This window comes from Chiloscyllium punctatum, chromosome 2 (genome assembly GCF_047496795.1).
Source record: "Chiloscyllium punctatum isolate Juve2018m chromosome 2, sChiPun1.3, whole genome shotgun sequence".
NCBI classification, from domain to species: domain Eukaryota; kingdom Metazoa; phylum Chordata; class Chondrichthyes; order Orectolobiformes; family Hemiscylliidae; genus Chiloscyllium; species Chiloscyllium punctatum.
The window spans coordinates 78,787,362-78,808,854 of record NC_092740.1 but is presented as its reverse complement, the minus strand read 5'-3'; the positions used below and the strand labels follow the sequence as shown (position 1 = coordinate 78,808,854).

Here is a 21,493-nt window from a genome sequence, read left to right as displayed (position 1 = left end):
AAGTAAGAAATGACCTGTGGAAGTTGGGAGATGCAAAGAAAAAGAAGTACAGATGTCATACTCTGAAGTTATGGAACTCAATATTGTGTCCTAGAGACTGTAAGATTCTTATATTGCACACAGCTTCATTGGAACACAATAGCAGGCCAACAATGTCAACATGGGCACAAGGTAATTTAATGAAATGGCAAGCATCTGAAAGATTTGGGTAATTCATATGGACAGAGCAGAAGTTCTCCACAAAGTGGTCTCCCAATCTACTTTTGGAATAACCAATGTGCACAGATCATTGAAGATGGCAGGACGGGTGGAGACAATAGTTAAGCATACATTGTTCTTGGCTTTATTGATAAGAGCATGAATACAAGAGCAGGCGATGATGTTGAATTTGTACAAGACACTTGCTAGACCTCAGCTAGATATTGTGTACTGTTGTGGGCACCACATTGTGGGATAGGTGTGAATGTATTTAAGAGAGCACAGAAATGATTTGCAAGTATGATTCCAGGAATGGAAAACCTCAATTATGAGTGTAGTTTGAAGAAGTTGGGTGATGTTTTCAAAATGATGAGTGGCCTGGTAAAGTAGTAAGGGAGAAGTTGTTTCTGTTTGCAAAAGAAAAAAGAATAAGAGGGCATAAATTTAAAATGATGTACAATTGAAGCCAGGGTGATGTGAGAAAGTACTTTTTCATACAGTGAATAGTTAGGATATGGAATACATTTCCTGGAAATATGGTGGCAACACGTTCAGTTGAGGTATTCAAGATGACATTCAATCATTATTTGGATAGAAAAGGTCTGAAAGTATATGGGGTAAAGACAGGATATTGCCATTGGAAAATAGAACTGCTGCAGGCATGATGGGCTGAATGATCTCCTTCAATGCCATAACAATTCTGTAATGTAAAGGAGACCACACTGTGAACAGTGGATGCAATAGACTCAATTGAAAGAAGTGCAAGTAAAATGCTGCTTCACCTGGAAGGTATGTTTGGGACCTTGGATGGTAAGAAAGGAGGAGGTGAATGGGCAAGTGTTACACCTTCTGTGATTGCATGTGAAGGTGCCATGGGGGAGTTAACTGTCTTGAGAATGATGGAGGAGGGGACCAGGGTGTCACAGAGGAAACAGTCCTTGGGGAATGCTGACAGTTGAGGGGAGGGGAAGATGTGTTTGGTGGTGGCATCCTGCTGGAGGTGGCAGGAATTATGATGAATACTCAAAGCCACACCTTTGATTTGGAGAAGGTGAGACAGTTTAAGGAAAAATTGTTAAAAATGAAAATATGTTCCACCAAGTAAAGGAAGGTGGTATGGTTGGACACAGTTCAGGGCTCTTTTAAAAGAAGAAGTGGAGAGTCTTCAGACACTCCTGACCTTCCAAACCACCCACCATACTGACTTGGAAATATTTCATCGTTCATTCAGTATGGCTGTGCCAAAATCCTTGAACTCCTCCCCTTATCGCATAACGGATCCACATACACAAAATGGACTCCAAATTACAGGACCAACATATATCCCATCCAGGGATGTCCTGATTTGTCTGAATTTGACCATTTATGCCAAACGTGACAAGGTTGAAACATGAGTGTTCATGTCCGATTGGCTTGTAGCTCTATGAACTAGGACTCACCTCTTGGAGATGGATAGAATTACCACCTCAGAATCAAAGGGCTGTTGTCCCAAAGGTTAGAGTGGAGTAAGCCAACCAAGGCAGGACCCGGGCTTGCCCCCAACAATTTCATACAAATTAGGAACATGATTAGGCCACTATGTCCATTAGACTTGCAATGCCATTGAATAAGATCATGGATGATTGGATTACTCTGCATTCCAGCTTGATAACCCCTGATAACCTTTCACCCTCTAGTCTTAAAAATATTCAAGGACTCTCCTTTCACTGCCTTTTGAGGAATATTATTCCAAAGTTTCACGACCCTTTGTGAGAAAGAAAACCCCTTATCCAATAAATGTATAACTCTTTATTTTGAAACATTGAAATGTATACTGGCAATTAGGATCACAGCCTTAAATAAGTTAACCTCCACAAATTGGAAAATGTCAAAGTGCTTGTGTCAAATATTTGACATGGGGAAAGGACACAAATACTGCAGCAAGTAGTTGTCAAATCTGATGCAAGTTTACTAGGAAGAAACAGTGTCATGACAAACTAACTAAATGACTCCCAGCATTAGAAACTCAAGGGAACACTTAACCACTTTAACCACAAGAGAAAATAGAACTACTTTAAGAACAGGCTATGTAAAAACTTATTTTTAAACATGATTTTATAACTGTAAAAAAATTGACTAAAAACAAGAAAATTAAAAACATTTGGGTCAAAGCTTCAAGATACACAGCATTCTGAGGTTTCAGCGTGCAATTGTATGCAGGATGACTTGAGGCTTTAAATAGAAAACAGAACTGGAACACTAAAGTTTTGACCTCTGTACAGAAATGCCTAATGACAAAAATGTTACACACAGATTTAGGCAGGTTGGATTTGTTAATAGTTTCATTCAAGAAAACAAATTTTATCTTGACAGGTCAGAACGAAAAAAGTATTTATTTTCAATCTAAACTGAAACCAAATTGATCAAATCTGCTGTGATATATTTACATTAGAATTGTTTTTAGGTAACCATTTATTACAAAACTTCATTGATGCAATAAATTGTAGAGTAAGATTAATACAAATAAGTGAATGAAAAGACAACTGGTGATGGCCACACTAACAACTCGCTGCACTAGTATGGTACTATAGTAGCTATCGTACTTGATTATTAATTCAGAGGGTGCACTTATAAACCCACCATGTTGTGTGAAAATAAATCAATGGATCTGGCAAATTGTTGGCTAGTAACCAGCAAACCAATTGGATTCAGCTTCAGTAAAGAATACCCTTAGTCTGGCATAAACATCCACTATTAATGCATTCTGAACTGGCCTGAAGCTCTGTTAAATAAAATGTGAAGTGCAACCATGCCAACATTAAGCAAATCCAGAAAACTCCTCATTCGTAAACAATGAAGTGTAGAATGGGCTGCTGACTCATTATTATCAGTTTACTGTTGGAAGGAAATGTCAAAATTTAACTTCTGATTGCACCCTGCTGAGAATTACATGCTCATGGATGTTGCGTGAGTTCAGGATTGGACTTGATTAGGTTATTGTTTATGGTCAAATAAACATAGAATCCCTACAGTGTGGAAGCAGGCCATTCAGCCCATCAAGTCCACACCAACTCTTCAAAGACAGTCCCTCCCTATTCCTATAATTCTTCATTTCACATGGCTAACCCACCTAACTTGCGCATTTTTGGACTGTGGGAGGAAATCAGAACACCCGGAGTTAACTCACACAGACAGGGAAGAATGTGCAAATTCCACACAGACAGTTGCCTGAGGGTGGAATCAAACTCAGGTCCCTAGCACTGTAAGGCAGCAGTGCTCACCACTGAGACACCATGAATGGCCTTATATCCAACGGCTAACTTCAGGGAAAGAATTCCTCCAGTTTACACATATTTTCCTTGAATTTATTTATAAAATGCGGAAACGATTTTGGCACCTACTTATGAAATCTAGTTCTTCCACTTTGGAATAGGTACAAGAGGTCACTTGACAACTGGAAAAATACCCTGCTCAATTCACCAATTTTAGGTTAATAGAAAACTGATAATTAAGGGTACCAATGTTTGAATGTTCTGTACATTTTCTTTATCAAACATATTAACACATAAACTGCAAAGCAATCACAACATTCATGGATGACTTAATATGCCATTAATCATTCAATTCAAAATAAAAAAAGGTAAAACTCCACGTGTCCGCATGGGTTTCTTCCAGCTGCTCCAGTCTCCTCCCATGGTCCAATGATGTGCAGGTTAGATTGATCGACTATGGGAAATGCAGTTACAGGAATAGAGTAGGGGGTTGGATCTATGTGGGATGCTCTTTGGAGGGTCAGTGTAGACTTGATGAGCCAAATGGCCTGCTTCCACAACATAGGGATTCCACTCAGGAAAAATGATATCACTTTATAGCAACATTTCAAGAGTTCATTGCACAAAGGACAGTATGTTTCCCATTGTTTACATATTCTACTTAATTAATTCTGTGCAAAAATTGATTATTATTATTGCAAATTTTTATAATTGTAAAAGTTAGCATAAATTTTCCACTAACTCCATATCAATTGAGCACTATATTATGTCGAGTAAAATGGATTTAGCTTACAATAAATTAAATTTTCAATAATCTGCTGGTCAAGTTATTTGAGCACAATTTTAAAAACTGTTCAGGGTAGGCTGAAGTTTGTATTTCTTTGCAAGAAGAGTTTTATAGTTGGTAACAAAGCAATTGTGCTCACTGCTGACCTTAAAAAGGCTAGCCATGAAGAACTAGCAACCTCTGTGCCATAGAATTTTTTCTCAAAGTCAGTTTGCACTTCGCATCAAGTCCAAGTGATATCCAGATATACAACAGCAGTAATGTTATCAAACGAAAAAGGCAACTAAACACACTGAAGTATTCTCACAAACAGTAAACCAGGAAATAAAAACCACTGAATCATTTCATTTTAAATTTTTAGTACTTACATATAGTGAAATAAATGATGGGAAAAATATATGGAAAAATATATGAAAAAGATAAAGGGTAGCATTTCACAGGGATGATTGGAAGGAAAGTTGATCCTGAAGAGGCCAACTTTTAAATCCTTGCTCACAGGTGTGTAAAAGTGTAGTAACACCCTGCAAGTGGACTAAACAGACTGAGAGACAGACCTCCACCTCTCATAAACACGAAATTATACCCTTGAAAGTTGCCACCAAATCCAACTTGCTGGCAATTCTAAAAGACCCAAACAGAGCCTAGAACTCATGGGTTGGTTTTGCAGGCACTGCATTCATGCTGGAGGAACAAGATCATGACAACTGGAGACAGGTAAGACCTGGGCTTTTAGGGGAGATCTTGTGGGGATTTGAAGTATAGCAGGACGAGAAAAAGTGTAAGATATTGGTGCGGGTGCATGTGTAAAGCTATATTTCTGATGTGTGCAGGACATTCCCTTATTGGCAAATGTGTGATGTCCAGAAGTTGCTTTCAATTTCAGATGAGTAGTGGATCAACACTGACAGTTTCACCAAAATAACTTCAATAATTATCCCTCTTAGAAGAGGAAGACATGAAAAATTAGAAAAACAAAATTTACATGATGGTTAGCAATACAATGCTTTGGAGTATTTGTGGGGCTTCTTCTGATCTTGGACTGGATCCTTAGTGAAAACCTTGGTGAAATGGCATAATTGACCATTTATGTCATTCCTTTGGATTTTCACTGATCTTCCCCCAAAGTTACAGCAGATATTTGGGAGACCTCCTGTACAAATTCCATCTCATCCACCAAGTGAATAATATATTTAAAATTATCTCCCATTTGGCAAACATGAAATAGGTTTTACACCACTTTATTTTATAAACCATGGATACAGTTAAAAATAAATCAGAACACAGATACAACTGTAGCATTTGCTTTGCTAACTTATGATCTTAATTTAAATTTCTAAACAATCACAATTTAGAAAGATCATTCAGAGAGTAATGGAATTGATCATAATGAACATTCTAATATAGTTTTCTTTAATTTTAAGATAATTAACTCGAACATCTGTCTGCTAAGTACACAAGTAATGTCACAGATGAAAAAAAGGGGTTACATACAGATGCTCTGGAGACATTTGAAGTCATTGGAAAGGGCAGGAGAAGGAGATGTACTGTATTTGGTACCAGGAATGTGGAATTCTAGATACAAGGAAAAATTAGAGAAATTGGGCTTATTCTCCTTGGAACAGAGAAGATCAAAAGATGGCCTTTTTGAGGTGTTCAAAATTTTATCAGATAAAAAAAGAATATTCTGTTTCCACCAGTTGGTATGTCAGCAACTTAAGTCACAATTTCAACATTGTCAATAGAGAGGTGGGAGTGAGATGAGGAGAAATTTCATTAATCAGAGGATTGTTGGGATTTGAGCTGAATATATATATTTGAGGGATGAATTTAGAGGGATGTGGCGATAGGGCTTAAGAATGGGACTAGCTGGTTAGCTCTTTTGGGAGCTGGTATATGATGGGTCAAATGGCCTCCTTCTAGTACCATAAAATTATATGATTCTATAAGAACCCTTTGTGTAAGATATGCATTTATGCTTTGGAGTTATTTAACCTGCAACAGCATACATGTTCTGACCACTTTAACTGAAAGATCACAATGCATAAACCTCCCAGTATAGGAAATCTTTACCCTAAACATCACAATGGTTTTTATTTGGATGGGTGAAGACTTGGCAGATGTATGTTGGAACAGCAGTGTAATGTCCATCCTAATCTTGAAGCAATAACACATGTGTAGTGAATTTAATTTCAAATTTGTTTTATTTCAGTATATTTACAGCAGGAAGTTGCACAAAAATGCCACAAACATTTTTTTTAAAGTTTTGTTGTATTATTTTAGTTTTCATGGAATCAATAAATTATTCTTTACAGTCACACCTTAATCCACAACAGTTTAGCTTTGTTAATCAGTTTGGTCACTTTGGTTTACATGAACGCTGGTGGACAATCAATCTGTCTGGGAGGAAGGTTCGCCCACAGATCTCACAAGGTACCAGTTGATCTTGGGAACTTCTCCAAGCTGCCTCATTTAAAGCATCTATATCATATGCACCTTTACCTGGAAAATTGAGGGAAAGGAGTTGAAACTTTTATTGTATTCATAAAGAGTGCTTTGGGGGCAATAGATCCAAAAAATATCCAAATAATGAATGAACATCTTTAGCAAAATCATTTGAATGACTCAATTTGAAATAAAATGCTTTTGTATTTGTGCTGTTACCTACTACCTTATTAGCTTCATTTGCAACTTTTGCTAATGAAATTTATTCATGATATGGGGCTTTTGCAACCTAAGAAGCTCTTTTGCCAAGGCTAATAAGTATTTGCCTGAGTCCACTGCAGGCTGAAAGCCTTGTAATGCTGGAAAGGCAGCCTGACTTGCCTGCTGTTAGCAACATCTGCAAACATCTGTAGAAATGGGCACCCTCCCATACATACAACATGTCTAACCATTTATCTGTGCACTTTCCTTCCCAGCCAAAAGCTAATGGGCCTTGACCTGGATCAGGGTACATACAATGTTCTGAAGAGAACTAGATCATGTAGTCCAACGTCAAGAATGTGTTGCTGGAAAAGCACAGTAGGTCAGGTAGCATTCTAGCAGCAGGAATCCTGATGAAGGGCTTATGCCCAAAACATTGATTCTCCTACTCCTTGGATGCTGCCTGACCTGTTTTACTTTTCCAGCACCACACTCTCGACTCTGATCTCCAGCATCTGCAGTCCTCACTTTCTCCATGTAGTCCAATGAGATCAGTGAAGATCTGCAGTGCGCTTGTCTGCAATAATAGATACAGCCATTTCCAATCTAGCAGCCTTTAATATTCATTCTGAAAGTAAAGAGAAAAGAGCTTTGATTCATCTGGTACTTTTGAAATATAATCACTGTAGGCAAATTTGGGAGCACATTTACAAACATGCCTCACAACAGCATCAAAATAAACGGCCAATTAAATTGTGTTTGGTTGCTGAATCATAAAGGTTGCCCAGAGCATTGGAAAAATGACCTGCTATGTTTGCAAATAGTTCAGCTCACTACAGGTCTCTATGTTGTTTAGCAGTGAGGTCACATCTACTGGTCTTCTTAATAGCATTTGATTCCTTTTAATTTGTCATCATGAGTTAGTTTGCTAACTTATTTTACGGAAAGATGCTTCGTATTATCTATGCATCAGACAGTAGCAGGTGGCGTAACTTGATGCCTGCCCCTGCACATAAATAAAGACAGCAAAGATGAATCACTTTAATCTGTTCTTAGGATGTGATTTACATTGCTCGTCCTGATGAGTCAATCACATACTATAGGATTGGAGTCCTCATTTGGTAAGAATGGCATTTCTCCTTATGAAAGAGCATAAGTGAACCAGTATGTTCTTTGATAACCTTGTCCAGAAATTTCCAGACCTATGAAATTTATTTTTACAATTTTCTAAGGTGGGACTCAAACTCACAATCTCTGTTGTATTAGACAAGCACAATAACTACGAGATCACAAAATGTTTTGAAAACAGAATAGATGTGGAAACATTTTCTTCTGTGTTGTCAGCAACAAATATGCATCCTAATATATCAGTGAACTAAAAGATCTCACATTATGCAGCCTAGTGAGAATAGCCAAACAATTCATTCCTCGATATGGGAATAGAGCAAACTCCCAGGACTCTCAAAAATTCTGTATTACAAAAAAAAGACAATATTATAAGTAGTAACAAAAGTATGCAATATGTTCAATTCACAATTAGAATGGCTGTACTATTGTACCATCTACAAAATGCACTGTAGTAGATATGAACATAGGAGGTATAGTCAGTAAGTTTGCAGATGACACCAAAATTGGAGGTGTAGTGGAAGTGAAGAAGGCTACCTCAGATTACAACAGAATCTTGATTAGATAGACCAATGGGCTGAGGAGTGGCAAATGGAGTTTAATTTACATAAATACAAGGTGCTGCATTTAGGGAAAGCCAATCATGGCAGGACTTCTACACTTATGGTAAGGTCCTTGAGAATGTTGCTGAACAAAGAGATCTTGGAGTGCAGGTTCATAGATCCTTGAAAGTAGAGTCGCAGGTACACAGGATGGTGAAGAAGGCGTTTGGTATGCTTTATTGGTCAGATCATTGAGTACAGGAGTTGGGTGGTCATGTTGTGGCTGGTTAGGCCACTTTTGGAATATTGCGTGCAATTCTGATCTCCTACTATTGGAAGAATGTTGTGAAACTTGAAAGGGTTCAGAAAAGATTTACAAGGATGTTGCCAGGATTGGAGGATTTGAGCTACAGGGAGAGGCTGAACAGGCTGGGGCTGTTTTCCCTGGAGTGTCAGAGGCTGAGGGCTGACATAATAGAGGTTTATAAAATCATGAGGGGCATGGATAGGGTAAATAGACAAAGTCTTTTTCCTGAGGTGGGGAGTCCAGGACTAAAGGGCATAGGTTTAGGGTGAGAGGGGAAAGATATAAAAGAGACCTAAGGGGCAACTTTTTCACACAGAGGTTGGTGCGTATATGGAATGAGCTGCCAGAGGAAATGGTGGAGGCTGGTACAATTGCAATATTTAAAGGCATCTAGTTAGATATATGAATAGGAAGGGTTTAGAGGGGTATGTGCCAAGTGTTGGCAAATGGAACTAGATTCGATTGGGATTTCTGGTTGGCAGGGACTAATTGGACCGAAGGGTCTGTTTCTGTGCTGTACTTCTCTATGACTCTATGACTTTAACTCACCTAGGCTCCTTAGACAACACCTTTACCATCTTGAAAAATAAGGTCAGCAGCAGCAGCCAATACATGGGAACATTACCTACAAGTTCCCCTCCAAGCTACACACCATCCTGACCTTTTCAACATTACCATTCCTTCACTGAAGCTGGGTCAATGTTCTGAATCCCTCCCTAATAACGCTGTGGAATGAGTTATGAAAAAAGATAAAAGATAATCGACTTTCAGTTGTCTATGAAACAATGGTCTGAATCTTCCCACGCCCTGAATGGTATTGGCAATGATGAGACAGTTGGGAAAATATAGCAAGAATGGAAAAATTGATTCCAGATCAAGAAAAAGAGTCTGGTTTTTGGCTTTGCATTTTAATCGCTAGATGAGAATCATGTAAGTGAGTGATGAGGGACCCACCTTAATGCATTAATCTTTATTACCTAATCTCATGTCATTTATATGCATATTGTTATTTTCCCAAGTAACAGATTGAAACTAGATTGTGGTAATTACCAACGTGAAATGCAGAGTGTGCATCCTGTAACTGTACCTCACTGAAGTCTTCTCTGTGTATCCATCCTGAACAGCATTCCCCAAACATCCATGGGCACCTACTGCCTATACCCTCCATCCTCAGCAGCTGGCATCAACCAAGAATCAGCCTCACCACATCATCATGGTACATCTCCAACGCCCTTATAACGCAGTTCCATACTGCACTTCATAGCTCAATAACACCCTTTATTTCAATGCTTCTTCCATGCCACTTCCAGGGCAAATAGAAAAATCACACAACACCACATTATAGTCCAACAAGTTTATTTGGAAGCACTAGCTTTTGAAGCACTGCTCCTTCATCAGGTGATGAAGGAGCAGCACTTCAAAAGCTAGTGCTTCCAAATAACCTGTTGGACTATAACCTGGTGTTGTGTGATTTTTAACTTTGTCCACCCCAGTCCAACACCAACACCTCCAAATCATGACTTCCAGGACAGGCACTGAAGCAGGCTGCATCTTAGGGCTACTTGTTTACTTTCTCAGCCTTCTCTCACTTTGCAGCTACTTGGATGTGAACAGCATCTCTGTCGTGCATTGTCTATTTACACACTAACTCCTAATTCAGACGTTAAAGGCTCACAGTATTTCTGACTTGCATTGCTTTTTAACACAGACACAGAGCCAGGCTGCCTGCAATTTTTGCCAGCAATGATGAGTCAAGGAGGTGGACATGTTGGTGTGCAGCACCATTTTATACTTGTGGTGTGACCCAGCAGCGTATATGCCAAGCATATTGAATGTGTTTCAACCAAATTATCTCAAAAGTCTCAGGGAACTAGTCCTCGGTCGTGTCAAGGAAGACTTTTTTTCAGTCAGGCTGTGCTAACACAGTCAGTCAAGGGCATTGCACAACATTAGTCTAGGATCTTGGACAGTCAGTCCACTGCCTAGGGCATTCAGAGTCAGGGAATCTGCATCATTATGGCCCGGGGAGTTGGCCATGGTCAGTCCTCCAGGTCTATTACAACCAGTCAGGAGCTAGCATAAGGTCAGCTGAGGAGCTGTACAGATATTAGTCAAGGCTGTTGTTCAAAGTCAGTTGGGTGTTGGCCACAATCAGTCCGAGGAATGGTTCACCGACAGACAAGATGTTTATCAAGGCTCATTGCTATGGTGGGGAAGTTGGAGAAGTCAATTATAGGGATTAGAGGCAGCGTACTGGTATAGAGGGGGGGACCAATAATTATGACAGGAAGTAACTCAGCATTCAAGGGTAGGAGATCATAGAGCATGGAGGACTTAGAGGGGGACTGCAGAAGGGATAAATCATCGATGGTCACTACCACTCTAGTTTCAATGGAGGGACAGTGCATCATGATGTTTGTCATTTTTCAATCAAATTTTATTACAACGAGCTTTACAAAAATGCAGAAATTAAGAAATCATGTATGACCCATTTAGGTTCAAAATGGTCTTTTTTTTCACATAACTAACTCCTGAGGCTCAGGAGGCGAAGTAGGGAGATGAAGATTTAAATTAAAGAGTTGGGTGGGACTATCTCTCTCTCTCTACGTTATCTTCCCTCCTTAACTGAATCACAAATGCACAATGAAATTAAAAATGGTTGCCACCACACCTAAAGTGAACACAAGAAGTGTTTTTTTTTTATTTGAGAGTGGACTCTATTTGTGCCTGATATGAGGCCATTCAAGAAGTCATTTCATTAAACAGACACAAAGACTGGCATTGATGAGGGAAGAGCAATGTACGTGGTCTATATGGACTTCAGTAAGGTGTTCGACAAGGTTCCCCATGGGAGATTGGTTAGCAAAGTTCGATCTCATGGAATACAAGGAGAACTAGCCAATTGGATACAGAACAGGCTCAAAGGTAGAAGACAGAGGGTGGTGGTGGAGGGCTGTTTTTCAGACTGGAGGCCTGTGATCAGTGGAGGACCAGTGCCAGATCCACTACTTTTTGTCATTTATATAATTGATTTTGAAATGAACATAGGAGGTATAGTTAGTATGTTTGCGGATGACACCAAAATTGGAAGTGTTGCAGACAGCGAAGAAGGTTACCTCAGATTACAACGGGATCTTGATCAGATGGACCAATGAGCTGAAGAGTGGCAGATGGAGTTCATTTTAGATAAATGCAAGGTGCTGTATTTTGGAAAACAAATCTCAGCAGGACTTATACACTTACTGTTAAGGTCCTAGGGAGTGTTGCTGAAAAAAGAGACCTTGGAGTGCAGGTTCATAGCTCCTTGAAAGTGGAGTCACAGGTAGATAGGCTAGTGAAGAAGGGGTTTGGTATGTTTTCCTTTATTGGTCAGAGCATTGAGTATAGGAGTTGGGAGGTTTCGTTGCAGCTATACAGGACATTGGTTAGGCCACTGTTGGAATATTGCATGCAATCCTGGTCTCCTTTGTATCAGAAGGATGTTGTGAAACTTGACAATAGACAATAGGTGCAGGAGTAGGCCATTCGGCCCTTCGAGCCAGCACCACCATTCATTATGTTCATGGCTGATCACCCACAATCAGAATTCTGTTCCTTCCTTATCCCCATAACCATTGATTCCACTCTCTCTAAGAGCTCTATCCATCTCTTTCTTGAAAGTATCCAGAGACGTGGTCTCCATTGCCTTCTGGGACAGAGCTTTCCATATATCCACCACTCTCTGGGTGAAGAAGTTTCTCCTCAATTCTGTTCTAACTGGCCCACCCCTTATTTTTAAACTGTGTCCTTTGGTTCTTGACTCACCCATCAGCGGAAACATGCTTCCTGCCTCCAGAGTGTCCAATCCATTAATAATTTTATACTTCGCAATCAGATGCCCTCTCATCCATCTAAACTCAAGCCCGTTCACTCCAATCTTTCAACATATGATAGTCCCTCCATTCTGGGAATTGACCTCATGAACCTACACTGCACTCCCTCACTAGTCAAGATGTCCTTCCTCAAATTTGGAGACCAAGACTGCACACAATACTCCAGGTGCGGTCTCACCAGGGCCCTGTACAGCTGCCAAAGGACCTCTTTGTTCCTATACTCAATTCGTCTTGTTATGAAGGCCAGCATGCCATTAGCTTTCTTCATTGCCTGCATTACCTGCATGCTTCCTTTCATTGACTGATGTACAAGAACACCTAGATCTCATTGTACTTCCCCTTTACCTAACTTGACTCCATTTAGATAGTAATCTGCCTTCCTGTTCTTGCCACCAAAGTGGCTAACCAAACATTTACCCACATTAAACTGCATCTGCCATGCATCCGTCCACTCACCTAGCCTGTCCAAGTCACCTTGTATTGTCCTAACATCCTTCTCACATTTCACCCTGCCATGCAGGTTTAGAAAGAGTTTAGAAAAGATTTACAAGGATATTACCAGGGTTGGAGGATTTGAGCTATAGGATGAGGCTGAATAGGCCAGGACTGTTTTCCCTGCAGCGTCGAAGTCTGAGGGGTGACCTTTTACAGGTTTATAAAATCATGAGGGGGATGGATAGAATAAATAGTCAAATTCTTTTCCCTGGGATGGGGGAGTCCAGAGGGCATAGGTTTAGCATGAGAGGGGAAAGATATTAAAGAGACCTAGGGGGCAACTTTTACATGCAGAGGGTGGTGTGCATATGGAATGAGCTGCCAGAGGAAGTAGTGGAAGCTGGTACAATTGCAAGATTTAAAAGGTATCTGGATGGGTATATGAATAGGAAGGTTTTAGAAGAACATGGGCAAGTGCTGGTGAATGGGACTAGATTAGGTTGGGATATCTGGTCGATATGGACGAGTTGGACTGAAGGGTCTGTTTCCGTGCTGTACATCTCTATGACTCTAGGTTAAAGACACAGAATTCTAGAAGGTGAACTCCTATGAAGTGAGCCACTATGTTGACAAGTAATCCTAGCCATGTCATTAAGACTATAAGACATAGGCACAGAAGTAGGTTATTTAGTCTAATGAGTCTGCTCTACCATCCAGAGAGATCATGGCTGATCTGTTAATACTTTTGTTATCCTTACTGATTAAAATTGTGTCTATCTCAACCTTGAATGTACTTAACAAGCCAGCCTCAACAACCCTCTGTGGTAAAGAATTCCATGGATTCACTACCCTCAGAGAAGAAATTCCTCTTCATCTCTATCTTAAATATGTGACCCCTTATTCTGAGATTGTGCCTTCTGGATCTAGACGCACCCATACAGGGAAACAAACTCTCTGCATCTACCCTTAGAATCTTGCACATTTCAAAAATGTTCCATCTGATTCTTCTAAATTGTAATGAATACAGATTCAACCTCTTCTTTCAAGACAGTACCTCCAAACCTGGTGTTAGCCTAATGAACTTTCTCTGGACTGCCTCCAATGCCAGAATAACCTTCCTTAGAAAAGGGGCCTCAAACTGTTCACAGTATTCCAGCTGTTGGCTGACTAGTGCCTTGTTTAATTTTAGTATTATTCATGTCATTGATCATTACAAGTTAATTCTAGTAATGGCAGTGAAGCCACAGTAATGTCAGGTAACCTATAAAGTGCCACCTACATTCCACAATTCACAAACACCTACACCTTCTCATAGCTTGCACATGGTCCAGGAGCTGTTTATCATATACTTTGGACGATAAAATACCTTCATTATTACCTTACGTTCAAAGCTGGTTTTTTGGGGGTAATATGGGCTGTGAGGGTGGGAGTGGAGGTTTCATTTCTCCTATTACTAAAAAAAACTATCCCTTAACCTATCTTTTCAGAGGTTTGTATGTCCTAATGTTTGGAGGACAATGGCTAAATGTCATTTGTGTGTGCTGAAACTGTTGACTGACACATTCCTGAGAAGCTGTTCAGTTTTGATATTCCCCAAATAGGCTCATTAGAACCATCAACAATGGTTCAAGACACAAAACCAGTTGTCATCTCTATGTCCACTGCACTACTAATAGCCAAGGAATTGATCAGGTTTACATGTGTTTGGAATGCCAGGATGAGCAGCAGCTTCCAGTGGATATGATGCAACCTCCTAGTTTAGAGTTTCAACCAAAGTTACCCTCAGAATCTAGAAAATGTGCAGGAGACTCATAGTCATTCTTCACTGATAGAATTCCCTCCAGAGAGAGGCATTGCCAACTGAAAATGTCCTGGGATATGTGACAAAACTGCCCTTGCAAAGCAAAGAAATTCCTTAACCTCTATGTGACATTGTGGGTATTCCTCTGTCACTAACAGAGATTTTCACATTCTTGACATACCACAACATGAAGGGCTATTTCTGGCTTGCTGTTTTTGAACTCTTGCATTTCTAAGCTTTGGATATGGTACCCGATCGTGGGAAACCTGAAAGATCCCAGCAGGGCTGACCATATCTGCCCCTGGTGAGCACAAGATAGCTCAAGAACAGCGCTGGAGATAGTGACATGATGCACACGTAATGAGGTGAGCTGTGTAAGATTGTGTGAGAAAATCTGCAAGAGAAATCCTCCATGAAACTCCGCAAGATTGACACATGGCCAAATTTTGGGGAAATTCTGCCTAATATGTGTTGAAGTGACACTTAAAAAACATCCTTACCAATCTGTCGCTGCAGATGCATCTGTCCATGACAGTATCAGTAAGAGTGATCATCACACAGTCCTTGTGGAAACAAAGTACTCCCTTCACATTGAGAATAAACTCAGTGTTGTGTGGCATTATCACCATACTAAGTGGGACAGACTTTGAACAGATCTAACGACTCAAATCTGGGCATTCATGAGGTGTTGTGGACCATCAACAGCAGCAGGACTATACTTCAGCACAATCTGCAACCCCATTGTCCATATTTCCCCACTCAACTATTACCTTCAAGCCAGAGATCAACCCTGGTTCAGTACAGAATGCAAGAGGGCAAGCCAGGAACAGACATAAGTGAAAATGAGGTGTCAACCTGGTGAAGCCACCTAGCAGCATAAGCAGCAAGTGATAGACAGAATTAAGCAACCCCATAACCATCAATCATATCTAAGCTCTGCAAGACCTGCCACACCCAGTCATTAATGGTGATAAACCATTCAACAACTCACTGGGGGAGGAGGTTCCACAAATATTCCCATCCTCAATGATGGAAGGGCCCAGCACATCAGTGCAAAAAAGATAAGTCTGAAGCATATGCGGCAATCTTCAACCAGAAATGCCAAGGGGATGATCCATCTCGGCCTCCGCCAATGATAACCAGCATTTCAGATACTGGTCTTCGGCTAATTCAATTCACTCCATGTGATATCATGAAATGGTTGGAGGCACTGGATGCTGCAGCTATAGACCCTGATAACATTCTGGTAATGGTACTGAAGCCCTGTGCTCCTGAACTTGCTGCTCCCCTAGCCAAGCTATTCCAGTACAGTTACAACACTGGCATCTACCCAATAATGTGGAAAATTTTGCAGGTATATCCAGTACATAAAACACAGAACAAATCCAAATTAGTCATTTACTGCCTTATCAATCTACTCTTCATCACCAGCAAAATTATGGAAGATGTCATCAATAGTCCTATCAAGTCAGCACCTGCTCAGCAATATCCTGCTCAATGATGCCCAGTTTGGGTTCCGCCAGGGCCACTCACCTCCTGACTTCATTACAGCCTTGGCTGAAACGTAGACAAAAGAGGTGAATTCCAGAGGTAAGAAAAGAGTCACAGTCCTTGGCATCAAGATTTCATTTGACTGAATGTAGCATCAAGGAGCCCTAGCAAAACTAGAATCAATGATGTGTCAAGTGGAAGGAGTATGGGTTGTGGGGGGGGGGGGGGGGGGTGGGGGGGGTGGGGTGGGGAAGAATAGTGCATGGAAAATGGGACTGCATTTTCAAGTGCAGACAGTGATAAAAGCTACGGTGACATCTTTGAAGTATGACTCCATAACCCCTCTGTTTATGATTTTGGTTAAAAATCACATAACACCTTTATCCACCCCAGTTCAACACCAGCTCCTCCACATTGTGGCAATAGTGGCAGATGAAGGCCCTTTATTGCTGCTTAATTGGGCAGCTGATGCCATCAGTTAACCTATGAGTGCCTTACTCACCCTCTGAATTATGGAAAGTATCTCAGGAGGGGATGCGCATGAGTTGGGCTGGGCACCTGACATATTACTTGCTTGCCGTAGTGTGAAAATATGCTTAGCAATGGGACCAGAAAAAAGAAGTCCTATTGTTGTACAGGAAAAAGCAACAGAACAGGATTAATAACTACAAACCCATTGTTTCTGGAACAGCATTGCATCTATGATATCATCCACCTACTCCTGGCAAAACTCTTAACTAAAAGATATGAAGATATGAAAATATCAATCAGGCTGAGGATCCTTGAGACTCAGTTCTCATGGCTCCTGGTTACTTAGATAAGGGATTCTTGTAGAATGCTAAACATGTGTGCAGGCACTGGGGATAGTGTCTGAGATTGTGCTACAGATTTCAAGACAATTGGAAAAGCCTACTAAATACATCTGTGGCACCATGATGGATGGCTTTTCAGCATCACAGTCCACCCTGAAAAATGCGCCAGTTGCAGGCCAATTATATTGGAGGCCCCAAGCATAGAAGCCCTAAGGACCGAAGGCCGGATTAGAATAGAAGCAAAACATTCCATTGAGTGCTAATGTTATATTAAATGTGTCTCACAGTAAATCATTTATATCCTGACTGAATTTATTTTCAAATAAAATTGTACCTGTAGTTATCAGCTATGTAAAACCTATTGTTTTGAGAATCTTATCCATAATGCTCATTTTAAAAAATTATCTTACTATAAAGTCTGATTTTTTTTCCTGTTATATGGGCCACTGCTGGAATGTTCAGAATATGGCTTGACCTGCTGGATCTGGTTTGCATCAGTGTCATGTACCAGCTGTTGTCCATTATTCACAATAGCTAAAGTTCTGGGGTTCGCCTGAATCCCTTGTGCATTCCACATTATTATCTTACTGATTCTCCGAACTGAGAAAGCGATAAGTTGAAATGCATTGATGCACATACACAGCAGGTTTAGTTTGAGCTCTGTAAATTGTTTAGTCTATATGTTGATTTTCAGTCTTGTATATTTAGTTTTATTGTAATATAACTGTAAACACAGTTAAAATTAAATCAAAAGACCAACAGTTTCTGTGTATTGCAACAAGATTGATAGAGGATCAAAGTACTCTTCTGTTGCTGTCAAGTACATTTCATTTTCTAGATATATATCTGTATGGTTTGGATCACTGAATACAAACAATTTTCTTACAGAGTGATTTTTTTTCAGTTTGAAGGGTGAAATTAGTGAGAGAAAGGGAAGGTATGTTTTCAACTGAGTTGCATTTGTTGTTAATAGCAGATTGTAACCTTGGGGATAAGCTGGTGAATGGATTACATCATTGAAAATGTATGTAGATGTAAATTGATTTGTGGTGGAATATATTTATACTTGGTTTTGAAAAAGAATGTAATAAATCTTCAGAGTTTGTACAAGTACCAAGGCTACAACAATCATTTACTGGGCCAAAAAGCATGAGCCACTAGATTCATGTTCATTGGTTGATTGGTTGTGAATCAGATCTTCTTCCAATAATAAAGCCTAGTCCCCACGAGTGTGTCTCCCACAGCTTATACTCTGTTTTCAACATCTGTGATGTTGATTTTCTGTCGCCTGTGATTTTGATCTTCTACTGGTTGTATTGGAATCTACTACTTCAAAAGGAACTAACATCTGAAGTTAATTACTTTGCTTTTGGAGTTGTTGCCAGTAATGCTGCTAATAAGGGAAATAATTAGCGGCTGTTGGCAAAACACAGATGTAACTGGGTGATATTCAACCAGCTAGACCATTCATATTAACAGCAAAAACCAACTAATCAGTATGCAGACTGTTAGGCACTCAGCCTTAATCTTAGGAATCGAGATAAAAGCTGCTTTCGGCTGCTGAATCAACTATGTAAGAGCTTTGAAATTAGCATCAGTACAGCAGGAGAGCACAATTCACTGATCGCACAGTCATTATGTTTATGCATAAAATCTTGCCTTGAGAGTTAACAGGTTTGAGTGGCTGCAGGTTACACAACTACCTAGGTTTAGTCAATATGGTTAGAAAAGTTCTGTTATTACACATACAGCTGTCATTTATAGTGTGTTTTAAGAGAAAAAATGTTTGAAGCTTCCACTTCAAAGATTTACCATATAAAGATATGATAAGAGCACTTGCAAACATATAAGAGCATGAACTAAGGAAGAATGCATAATGAAATAACTAAAGAATTTGTGCATTGACATGATCACAATGTAATGATAAAAAAAGGGATGTCAGCTTATCATATTTTTGCACAGGTTTTTTGTAAAATGAAACCATGTGACAAACTGCAGGATACCTAGACAAAGTAACAGATGTGTTACTAAATAGATGCAAGATGTTTCATAATATTAATTAAATAATATTGGTATATAATTTGTATATATCTTTGCTGCAGTCCAAAGACACAATTCAAGATTGTATCGAAACTGTTGTTGGCTCTTACATGAGACATTCCTGCACCAGTGAGAAGGAGACATTTTACTTTATTGGGTTGCAGTATTCATTGAAGTTTGTTCCTAAAGTAGGAAATCTGCCTCAGCATAGTTACGACCCTTCAGTTCTAGACTGCAGATCTACTTACCTCCCACTCTTTTGATCTGGTCTCCACTTTATATAGATTTCAATTAATCTGTTCAGATGAGTTATGACACACCTCTGGAACTATTTGTCATTAGCTCCAGTTAGGTCTACAGAGTCTGTAGCTATTTCAACCTCACATCTGAAAAATCATTACTAAGCTCCTGCCATGGCTCTTAATCCTCTTTTAAAAGCTTCCTCAAAACACATGTTCTTTAATCTTTCTTTTATGTCTAGGTTGAAATGGTGTTGTGTTCAGTGAAGAAGTTTTGGTCATTATGTTAAAGCTGTATATGAACCCAATCATTAAATGTATGGTCATGGCTTATAATGTTAGGATGCTAGGCTTACACAGCTTTCAGAGCAAGGGTATGGCAACATTATGGTTATGTTATTAGATCAGAAACCTAGAGACTTGGGCCTGAAAACAAAAACTCAAATCCTATTGCTGCTTCTGGGGAATTTAAATTCACTAAATTATAAAAATCTGAAATCTAGTATCAGTAAATCTGAAATCTAGAAGAGGAAAATGGTTAGGAGATTACATCTGAATGAATTATAGGCAGTGTAGAGTCATAAATTTGATTCAGGTTGTAAATCTTGTTATGCTTTTCTCAAGCTTACAAGAATTAGATGCTGATATAGAACTAACAATCTTCAAGTGAGTAAAATAGTTTTGTTAAACAGGGAGCTGTCTGATGTTGGCAATTATCCATCGAGTGAAAATATTTGGTTCAATTGGGCACAACTTACTATATCAGAAACCTAAATGGGCCAACGGCTCATCAGAGGCTGTGTATAAGAGATAGATTTGTCAAATCAGAGAGTATTACAAATGCCAAGATGTCAGCAAAAATGATCATCATTTGCGCATGCACCGATGATGCCAGAGAATCTTGGCTTTGACTTAGGCTGTGAATTGTCTCCACACGACAGTTCAAGGAGAAGAATCAATATCAGCAATAAGGAATAAACCTGAGTTAAATTTTAATTAGAAGGTAAGTGGAGGTGGGAGGTATTTTTATTTGAATCAGACCTGTATGTGTTTTCTGTATAAAATCTGAATGCAATGGATTAAATTTCTTTTATAGATTTGGATTTCTGAACTTTAAAAGCATGAACTGTAATGACTGGTAATGGGACCCATAATGAAAGATTTCATTGTTTTTGTATCCAAGGAGGTGCAAATAAAATGTTTGACATCTGCTTCAACAAAATCACTTTATCAGATTTTTCAATGTTAGAAATAGCTCAGTGAAAAGCATGATGCGATAATCACTTGAGCCCTTTGCACAAACTCACTCTTTGCATCAGTTAGCAAAGGTCTTTAAATGATTCACAGCCTTTTCAGACTGCACAGACATAAGGGGTGCATCATCAGGAGATTCTGCCTGAGTGAGATAGATGGAGTTGCGAATTTGATTCAGATGGGAATTTGGTACACAGTACCACAGTGGGGAAATGAGTGCTCCACTTTCTCCAACTTTTTTTTAATCAGTCTCCAGGAGTGGATGAGTTTGTCTTTTGCTCCAAGCTTGGAAAGTGATGTTACTATTACTTTACTTTAGCTGTGTGAATCATTAACTAAATTCACCAACTAAATAAAAACATTTAAGGGTCTATCAGGGTTGGTAAAGTGTATTGACAAGGTGTATTAGTATTTGTAAGATTGTATTAGCAATAGCCAGGTCAATTAATAAAGTAATGGCAGGGTATCTTTTCTGCAAATGTACTTCCTGTGCAATGTGGGAACTCCAGGATGCTTCTTCTATCCTGGAAAATCTTTTGTTTGCAGAATGTGCCATCAGTTGCAGCAGCTGAGTTCTAATTTTCAGAACTTAAGCAGCAACTTACATCACTGTAGTGTACCCATAAGACTGTTAGCTATGTGAGTTACACTTTTACAGATATGATCATTCAATGCTTAAAAGTATATAGGCTGGGA

The 21,493-nt window shown here is 39.5% G+C and overlaps 1 protein-coding gene and 1 long non-coding RNA gene across 5 annotated transcripts in view; one reads left to right on the top strand and one right to left on the bottom strand.

Moving 5' to 3' along the window:
- LOC140485970 (uncharacterized) overlaps positions 1-21,493 on the top strand; it is a 60,276-nt gene that overhangs the window by 34,211 nt on the left and 4,572 nt on the right. For 2 of the 4 annotated variants that reach the window (XR_011962486.1, XR_011962489.1), the window contains exon 4: positions 4,904-5,826. The exons of 1 other annotated variant lie outside the window; for it this stretch is intronic. This is a non-coding gene — a long non-coding RNA (uncharacterized lncRNA). Of the gene's footprint in view, positions 1-4,734; positions 5,827-21,493 lie in introns of those variants that run through there. One more of the 4 variants, XR_011962485.1, reaches the window with a different exon arrangement.
- LOC140485967 (zinc finger protein 474-like) overlaps positions 6,593-21,493 on the bottom strand; it is a 36,914-nt gene continuing 22,013 nt past the window's right edge. Inside the window, exon 4 of the mRNA XM_072584410.1 lies at positions 6,593-6,735. Within this exon, the coding sequence (XP_072440511.1) occupies positions 6,593-6,735 (143 nt within the window). The remainder of the gene's footprint in view (positions 6,736-21,493) is intronic.